The 10,566-nt window shown below is 37.7% G+C and overlaps 1 protein-coding gene across 1 annotated transcript; it reads right to left on the bottom strand.

Annotated features, from left to right (window-relative positions):
• Positions 1-419: 419 nt before the first annotated feature.
• Positions 420-10,061, bottom strand: LOC140142741 (phe13-bombesin receptor-like). Its single transcript, XM_072164732.1, has 2 exons — positions 9,947-10,061; positions 420-4,198 (listed from the first exon to the last, which is right to left on the bottom strand). The coding sequence occupies exon 2, from the start codon at positions 4,120-4,122 to the stop codon at positions 3,010-3,012; it is 1,113 nt and encodes a 370-aa protein (XP_072020833.1). The 5' UTR covers positions 4,123-4,198; positions 9,947-10,061; the 3' UTR covers positions 420-3,009.
• Between the last annotated feature and the right edge of the window lie 505 nt (positions 10,062-10,566).

The raw sequence follows: 10,566 nt of genomic DNA, 5'->3' as shown, positions 1-10,566 counted from the left end.
TTTAGGAACCCAATTAAAACTTAAAAAATATGTTTAAGGTTGGGAAATTTCCATTGCAAATGACCCTCGATGTTAAAAATTTTCAAAATTGCAATTACAAACATAGCAAAACATGGTATAAAATTTAACTTATATCTGTTGACTTACTTTGGAATGGGATTTCACATGTATTCCAGCTTTCATGTCATAATTTTCTGAGCTTATGTAAAATACATTTTTCTTAGATTTTAACCAAAATGTTATGGAAATGTCAAATATTTTATCAGAAATCAAAAGGTTTAAGCCTTGAAACATTATTTTACTGGAATTTAAGTTGCTTCTATGCATGATTACAGTAAACAGAAACATATTTAAGTGGTTTGAAATTTTGACCCTAAAAATCAAAAGTTACACCCTTTACTGTGAAAATGACCATATTCAAAAAAAAATTGAACCTATTGCTATGGTACAATGTAGTTAATCCGATTATTACATCACTTCGACAGCGAATGCAAATTCCTCTTATTTCCTTTTTTTTATCATACATTATCCTTACTTTTTTACAGTTGAATGCCCAAAAGAAGTTTTCGCGAATAACATTAGGGTCGCGACCCACAGTTTGATAAGCCCTAATGTACATGCTGTGTACAAATATTTAATGTACAACATAGGTGTGCATGCATGTACAATCACTTTTGAAAATGAGCTTAGTTATACTGAAAGAAACATATTTCATGATATGCTGATTATGCTATTTACAGCAAGAATACATGCATGAACACTTCAAACCAGTTAGGCAACAAACCAAAAGTTTGATGACATCCTCTAAACTAAAAGCGTCTTCGTTAGAATGGCTGCCTCCCTGAAACGTAAACTTGTAAAATATTGGAAATTCCAACCCGAAAGGTCAACTAATATTTCAAGTAGTCAGACTTTTTCACCCCTCCTCAAAAAGAAAAGACTTCAGACATCCTGAATTTTCAGGATGTTTAAAACTTTTGGCTTGTTCCCTATCTGTACTAATCATGTATTTTTAAATATGATTAGGCCTATGGAATTAAAATTCCATAAATAGTTTTAAAATAATAATATAAATATGTTTGTACTATAGAATACATGAGTTGAAATCAATAATCGGTCCATAAACAATTCTTTCACATTACATTACAAACTGTATCTAATTGAAGCTTGTTACTGTAGGCTGTGATTACTGTAAGGGCCTTAGAAAAAGACTTTTTATTTGACATAGAATATTTGATTAACTACATTATTTATTCTATTCCCTGTCTACATGTATTTCCAGTAATCTTCAAGTTCTAACAAATGTTTGATAACGTAAAAGCAATAATATATTTCTACCAGATATTCTATGTACGGTAACTCGTAAAATAATCGATTTTATGTCATCAAACATTTGTTACAATTTAAACATTACTGTCCAGAAATAGAATGGGACTAGATTAAATAAAAATTATGTTACGGTACCTCAAATATTCTATGTCGAATACTCCGAGTCTGTAGCAGCCTTAACTTATTGCCCCTCCCATAAGCACAGAATTTTTACTCTTCAACTCCCTTATTCAATGCACTGTACAATTAAATTCTGTCAACACAAAATGACAATCTTATCTAGACCTTCTGGATTAGGATTAGGATTTTCACTTCAGATACACTGTATTTTATTTAGTGTCTAGATGTACAATCATGAAGTACATTTTCATTTCATCATTTTACTTTTAGTACCGTTTCTTTGACAGTACTGAAGAGAAGCGGCTACGGGACGCCACGTAACCTATTCATGTTACACAGTAAGCAGTAAATCCTATCTTGTCAATCGATATCTAATTGTGGAGTTAGGGTTAGGGCTAGGGTAAGGATTGGGGTTACGGTTAGGTTGACAAGAAAATATCGAGGTTACCTGGCGTCCTGTAGCCGCCTGTTACTGAAGCCAGAAAATGAAGGATTTTCACAACCAGGAACTGTTGCATACATACATGTAAAAAATGCCAGTATATTGACACCTCCTTTTAAAACCCTAAAAATCTTTAGACATTTCAAAATCCCCAATTATAAATATCCCTTTAATCCCCTTTTTCTTAATATGACAGCCTAAAAATTGGAAGGATTTCAAGAATCATTTTTTTTTCAATCAAAATGGGCTACATTGTAGCATTTTGCAAGGTGCTGTTTCAAAGGCACAATTGTCTCTAGCTCCTACATGCTTCTTCAGGGTCAGAATTTCAGCCAAGAATCTGCCATTTGGTTCACAAAAAGATTCTGGTGATTGGTGAAAATATTTGTTTGTGGGAATCAAAGTTGATTTTTGAATATTTTCAAATTCTACACAGTACAATATTTGTGAGAATCAAATAATGTGGGCTGCAAATTTCGCGGTAATCAACAATCAAGATTGACTGTTGATTTGTACATGGTGAAATTCCAACCCTGTTTATTTCAGTCACATGTATGAAGGGGTGGCACAAACATGTGCATGGGGGTCCAGGACCCCCCAATTTTAAACAGTTGGACACCCAAAATTAACCTTCTCATGTAATAAAGTGCCCCCCGACCCCCAAGATTAGAAGCTAGTGCTATTATAATACCCCTGCAATGTATGAACATAGAAATAATTTCCTGCCACTCTCTTAACTGTTGTCTGATATTCTCAGAGATAGCCTAATAGAGCGCTCACGATTAGAGGGCGCAGTGGTGCGAACGAAATGAACCAGTTCTATACTTTGATCAGCTCGTAATCTGCGGGAATTGTTAGGCTTTTAAAACTATGCCAAAAGTAGACCCACGTTAAGAGTGATATAGTTGACTTTTCTGGTCTATATTGTGCATGTTTTAATCAAGTAAACAAAGTGCAGGACTTCAATTAACAATTTGTGTCAATGCTTCTGCAGTGAGATGTCACAAGGGAATTCTAAAAATAAAATGTATCATTTGATAAAAAAAATCTGCGATGTTATAAGGCCTGCAAATGACGAGCTGAACAAACTATAGATATTTCTAATGACTAGTTTATCTTTACACATGATTAGGCTCATGATCATCCTCATCATCCTCTTCATTTCCAACCACTGGCATTTCATCATTGATATTATCTCCGCCCAAGTCAAATTCATTACGAAATGCTGAATACCGATCCCCTACTGGGGCTCTACCGCATCTCTCCAAGCACTGTCCTCCACAGCAGGCTTCTTCCAGCATAGCTTCTCGGTGCATCCCGCTGAATGCCCACAGCATAAAAGGACACAGTGTGGCATTTAAATACAGCAACACAAACTGGGCATCGTACAAGTTCATGATCAGATGTCTATTTTCAAAAGGCAATGACTGGAATTCAAGTCCAAGTGCGAAAACGTAGAACGGAAGCCATGCGATTATTGTAGTGAAGGTAATTACAAGAGTTGCAATATTGAACTCCTTGGGAGTATGGTGTGGTGCATCCTGGGTATTATCATATCCGCTCTTCACAAAAACTGCCCATAAACGCAGCACAAAGTTAAGGACTGAAGGCAACAGATATACAAGTAGCAACTGGGAGATAATATACGCTCTCCCGCGAGGCTCAAAGTGAGGGCGTACTCTACAGAAGCTGTCATAGGCGAGATCAGCAAGACCTGCTGTAGGAATTGCGATAACAAAGGCACAACCCCAAATACAAACCAGTATGATTCCCCTCAGCTTAGAATCAAGTGGTTTACCACCCCGAGCAGTACGGATCCTCTCATAGCTGATAGCCAGGATAGAAAATGCTATTGCTGAAATAGCAAAAACTTCTGAGAAAGCGTAGAACTTGCATGCTGAAATCCCAAGTTGCCAGCACAAGTTAAATTCATGTTTTATGAAAGCAGGTGCCGATATGAGCAGCAATAGAATATTACCGAAACCAACGCTTGCAATTAAGGCATTGCTGGATACACCACGCAGCACTACGCTACGGAATACCGTATAGATCAACAGCGTATTGGCTGCTAGTCCAATAATTACGAGGAAGCTTGATATGTACGCAGCCCATGTACCTTGAGTGATGAAGTATTGGCATATATCCCAGTCCACACCCATTTTGTTGGGGGAATCAGTCTCAGCTCTAGAGGAGATCAATGTTGTCATCTGGTTGTCAGTAGCATCGAGCATGATCCCCAGGCTGATGTGGTTCAAGCAGTTAATTTATTCGATGAATGAAGCACCAGTTGTCTCGGTGAAGAGACACCTGTGTAGGGAAGAAAAAATGAGAACAATACATTGATCATAATGATTTCTTATGTTATGATCTCACAACACCAAATAAATCCCCATAGAGATACATACATGTATGTACCAAATTTGCCTCAAGAAAACATTTTTTTCTTCATGCAAGAGCGACTCAGCTCTTAGCGACAGCAGTGATGGTTGAAATTAGCCCTAGCCTGATCCCTCTGACTAGGAAAAATATAGGTTGACCGTAAAAATTGGACAATAAAAATATTTTTTTAGTTTCCGGCAGAGGCTCCCCCCCTGAGTATGATTCAAATGAAATTTTTCCCATTTTGGGGGCCCTATAACTTTGTTTAGAAGCAAGATATGGATTTGATTTTAACATACCCTGAGTTGAGCATTTGAATGTTCTAGGTGGTGTAGTTCTGGTCCCTTAAAGTTGGTCTTTCGCGCGATGACGCACTTTTCATGCCGACCCCCCCTAAATTTCAAATTAACGCTGTGTGAAAACGAAACGGAGTTAGAGGCTCAAATTGTCTGGTTTTTCATTTCTCATCAATATCTATCATCAATAACCACTAAGAAAAAAATCCATGAGGTATGGTGTAACCTCCCCTTGTTGAATTGGCATGGAATGACATTGCATGGACTCTTCTTAAAACAAAGGAAGAAAGTTTGGTATCCCTTGCGTTAAGGGGGTACTACACCCATGTGGTAAATTTGTGACTATTTTTGCATTTTTCTCAAAAAATAATAACACACTAGTAACAAAAGTTATGTATATTATTGGGGCAAGGAATCCAATTACTACACTGAAATTTCAGTGACTCAAGACAAGCGGTTCAGTATATATGATAGAAAACGAGGTACATCCTATAATAGCGGTACCTTATTTCTTATCATAATTATAACAAACCGCTTGTCTTGGGTCACTGAAATTCCAGTGTAGTAATTGGATTCCTTGCCCCTATAATATAAATAACTTTTGTTACCAGTGTGTTATTAGTTTTTGAGAAAAGTGCAAAAATAGTCACAAATTTATCGAAGGGTGTAGTACCCCCTTAAGCATACAGGGTGGTCAAAAATTGTAAAACAATTTTACAATTTTTATGACATTAGCAATCCAAACTTTTTTCCTCCCCTTCTGACACTAAAACTAATAGCATAATTGAATTCCTCATCAAATTTCCTTAAGAGCCAGTCTCCCTAATTACATGTACAATTTTTTGAACATAAATAAGGGGGAGGGGGGTTGTGATACAAAAAAAAAATATAATTTTCTCTAAAAAAATAATTTTGGTACATATTAACACCAACAACGCACATGTACAATATGAACGTGCACAGCGCCCTTGTTCTGCTTAAAAAAATTCTTGAAATTTCAGCCTCTCTGAGCCTTGCAAATGGTAAACTTTGGAGGTGCATAATGCCATAACATCGATTGTGCGCCATCATAATCCCAACTTGCATTTTGCATTTTTTGAAGTTCCATGTCCCTCTGGACAAAAGAATGCATGCATGTCAAAGGTCATACACCTATTTGGTGTTTGTTATGCTCCCCAGAATATGTACCTTATTTATAATAGCATGTTTAGGCCTATGTCTGGTAATAGCTAGACGTTCGCTTTTTGTATCTCTTTCCTTGTTGAAAAGCATGAAAGGTAAATGTTGTGGAGATAGGAACATCCGGGACCTATGCCATGTTTGGCTGAGTAACGACTAACGGTACATGAACACGGTCTTTTGTGCCTAACGGGTATGTAATTTAGTCATTGTGTAAAGCTGTGTTTATACCCGTCCCATGGGTTACTTCATCATCAGAGTAAGACTGAATCATTGTCGTTTACAACTGCACAAGTTATGTGTGTAATTTTAGAGAACGTTGACCGACAGAGGGTGTCAATGTCGGCCTACATGTATGTGTCGCACTGTCGCTTTTGAAAAACAGCGAATCATGTGAATGCTCAGCATGCAAATACGTCGGCGATGTACACTTATCATGCGTACGATTCATGTTTCTGCAATAGAGAGTATATTAAATGCATGACCGGCGATTGTGACGGGTTTTATCATGTAGGTATGCTAGGTGAATTCAAATTTGCCATCAAACTGCATCATTTTATATATATCAAATTAAAGCCCTTGAGTAAAGAAAGCCAAAACTGAAAACTTTTTTGTCATAGCACTTTCCGTAGCATAGTTACATCTTGTCAAAGATTGACTTTCATCAAAAAGATTCTGCTAGCAAAATTCCCCAAAACAGCATTTCGGTGGTGTTTCTAGATCTTAGTCTCATGATGATAGCAGCTTATTTAAAATGGAACTACTATCAAAATCCAAATTCCATGTGCGATTGTCTTATCACCATAAAAAATCATATATTTGGGTCAAGTGAAGTATAGAAAACATATGTAGGTTTCCTTGACCAGCCTGTCCAATCTGTTCTTTTAAATTTCTTAAATGTTGTGTTTGGGCCCCGGTCTAGGCGAATTTGGCTGACTAGCAAATGTGTTAACTAAGGTTTGCCTCTCATACCTATATCATGTTTAGGCTAATGAAAGTCGATTCCTTGTTTCCCGTTACCCTACTCCGCTCAAAACCAATTACTGGCCAAATATTTCATTATTTTGAATAAACTGTTGATTTTTAACAAACTTTAACATACCAATAAATGATTGTGGTTTAGATATATCATAAATCTCTTTCCGTTGTTTTTTCAGGGATTTTCTTTGCAGTAGGAGCATTGTATATATGGTTAATAATGAATTAATAATGAATACCTACTCACTTCTCTGTCCCGCACTTTTTGATCTGGTCTGATCTCAATCATCTCATCCCGAAAAAATATTGTGAAACTTTTGATAATAGTTGTACAATCACCTTCATGTGGTTGTAAACTACATCTGTAAACTACAAACTGTGATTTATCACATGTATACATGGGTAGTTATTGGTTTACACCGGTAACAGATGAGATGCAATAATGAAATGGTATGAAATAATGAATAATGAAAAATGAAATGGTCACCTACACAGTCATCAAAAATTGTGTAACGGGAAACAAGGAATTGACTTTCATTGGCCTTATTAGTGACCTGACACTTGTTCGAGCATATTCTCTAGCGCAAATTCGTTGCTATAGTGTTTCTCGAGCAACCTGAGTCCTGACACACAAATTAAATTTGTATTGGTTCGATCAAGCATTGAAATGCTTTAATTTTTTGTACTGGATCGTTCAAGCATACTCAACAAATTTTTCAATGTAAGTGCCTCTGGCCCTAGAGGTGAAAACGGATACTATGCATGGTCAGAGTTCTAGGGCTATAGCCAAAATAACAAATTCTCGATCATGAGAGGACAAGGTCTTAGCCAGCCATGCGTCCACCCGTCTTTAAGACATGCTAATCTAATTTTAGACGGGTGGATTTAATGGATTTTACAGATGTGATAGCTCTAAAACAGATGATTTTAAGGTTATATGAACTTGAGACTAATTCAGAGTGACATGTAAAGGCCAAATCAGGACATATTTGACCCCAGTGACCCTTCCATGGGTATAGACAAGTTGTTTTATATTTGAGAGTCAAATTTTGGTATCTGTTTGGACAGGTGGTTTCTGATTTCTGGCTAAGACCCTGTGAGAGGATGTACCTTCTGCGTCAGCGTACTTTTCATAGAATAACACGATCGCGCGACCTGCATGACCGAACCTTGACCTTGCCTAGCAACGACCGTGTGATTGGTCAATTCTCAAAAGCTGTGTTTGTGCCGTAAGCGCCGGTCTTTGCGTAATACGCTCGACGCAATTAACTGTGCGTACCCAAGTTGGCTCTCATGATCGAGAATTTAATATTTTGGCTATTCCGTCGGTCCAACATCCGGGCTATAGAGTCTCGGGGCCAAAACAGCATGTGGCTCACGGTTTGTTGTGAACAACAGAAACCGGCTGTGAAGGAGGCTACATAGCGATGTTGTTGGAGTGACCTTCAATTTCGGAAAAAACGACACTCGACCATGGAATTTAATTTTAAGTTTGTCAGTTTATAAACGGTAAATCAAGTCAGTTTCTTCCACTCTGAAGAACATCATCAACCGGAAGTGATGTGACACGGACCGACAGAATACATGTACATAGTCATAGAGGAAAGAGATAAACAGAGAAAGTACCACCAGTCAAAGTCCCCGTGTATTGTATGCTACCAGTTCTCGCATATTCATGAGGGCCGATTGTTCGATCATGCCGTGTCAAACAATCACGCCACCAGCGCTGCGTGCCTTCGCATATACGCAATAGAGCGTTGCGTGCTTTCGCGATCACGCGATAGACCATGAAAATACGCGGTACCGTAATTGCGTAGCAGTCTCGCCTGTCGCATTTCATGGAACAATCGGCCCTCATTATCGGATGAGGCGGAGACTTTGACTGGTGGTACGCGCTCTGTAGTCCTCTGTGACAGAATAGTAATCATGGACTAGACTGCGGAACTCAGTCCTCAATGATAGTCAGTCATTTATCTTTTGGTCGTTATATGACTATCATTTGAGGACTGAGCTGTTATAATATATTTTCCGAGGAGCAATTTCAGACAATAGCTGGGGATTAGTGGGGCAGAGGTTATCTATTGAATCCTGTCATGACCACTGAAGCATAGTCAAGTCTGCCATAGACTATGCCATAGTCCATTTTTGATGTTAATCATGATGAAAGCATTAAACTCGAAATTATACTGATATTAATTACATCAAAATACTAGTATAAAATTGTTATGAAAAAGTTTATAATTATATTAGTGACAGTAAAAAGTAAAGTGTACGTGAGGCTTATATTATTGAATGCAACATATCATAATGTCATAACTGTATTGGCACTTCAATACTGAACAATTCTGATTTTAGAATCTGCCAGTTTATTAATCGCGAAATTCCAGGTTAAAAATAGACTATGGACTTTTGATTTTAAACAGGATTTTGAATGGGCAAAGTCCCTAACACTCACACTGTCAATCATACTTGTTTATCAATCAAATTTAACCGCAAGCAAATACTGAGAGGCGGCGGACGCGTTCATGCACTTATTGACGCGTTCATGCAATTACACAACACAAAGGCCGGGTAGGCCACATACTTGTGTACCATGTAGTTATTTTAAGGTAATGACAGGTACCCGGAGGATTTAAACCATAACGAGAGCGGGGCGACCAATCACAAGCCACATCCATTTAAAGTCGCATTACATCATGGCCAATTTTAGTAGGCCAGATTTCCGACAAGCTCATCCATAGACGCTCATAGACAGCCGTGTTAAGCATGAAAACCGCAATCCAATGTCAGTAGTCCACTTGGGAAGCTAACAGAGGGAGTAGGGTGACTGAAAAGAACAGATGTGAAAATCTATCAATTGAATTGTTTTAAGCTTAAATACAATATGAGTATGCAATGGCGAGTGGACTACGCCGGGGGTAGTCTAAGTCTGCCAAGGACACTCGGCACAAATTGAAAGACCACACGACACACGACACCAATTTGGTGTTTGTTATGACACCAATTTGGTGTTTGTTATGCTCCTCGAAATTAGTACCTTACCGTCCGGTCTATGTCTGATCATGGACATGGTAATATAATAACGAAATAGCTGTCACGGCTGTTGAATTCGGAACCTGCAATTGCCAAATTATGTTCACAGCGCATAACTTACGGTTTTTGTTCATTTAGCTCATCTTTTGACAAATAAATTATATGCGAGAAACTACATAAATATACTTACCTTGAATTTACGTTTAGGATAGTAACTTTTAAGCATTAAAACATGGGAAAATGTTCTGCGCAAAATGATAAATTTTACCCATGTATTCCAACCGTTCAAGGTATCTAATGAATAATTAAGCAGGTGACGTATTTGCAGGGAGTAGATATTCTTGAGAGGGCACTCTATTCATGTGGTTTCTTTTCCAACGCTAAAAGATCACGAATTTCGGTGGTTTGCAAATGAAAAGTGTCCGCACTATCGATTGATTACGTAACTGTTATGAATAATTTACTAGGTTTTTCAATGCAATCGCCTCGACCCATTAATACATATTATCTGTATTATCAAAGTACTTGGAATAGCAATCCGGTGAGTTCACTGAACTACGCCCTAATACTGATGGAGTTTTAATGGCGTTTAATGGCGCTAATCCTCTCCATACACAGATGAACAAATACAATAGATGAAGGTCAACACGTAGGCCTATGACCTCCTATATGACATGTTATGTGATGTACAAAAACCTGAATATCATAAAGATCAGTATTCGTTTGTGCATATGAACTGCACATTTACGCTGCTAAATATTACTCATTATATATAATGACAAATATTGGTAGGGGCCTATTATGACAATA

Source organism: Amphiura filiformis, chromosome 20 (genome assembly GCF_039555335.1).
Source record: "Amphiura filiformis chromosome 20, Afil_fr2py, whole genome shotgun sequence".
NCBI classification, from domain to species: domain Eukaryota; kingdom Metazoa; phylum Echinodermata; class Ophiuroidea; order Amphilepidida; family Amphiuridae; genus Amphiura; species Amphiura filiformis.
This window is presented reverse-complemented; position numbering and strand designations above follow the sequence as displayed.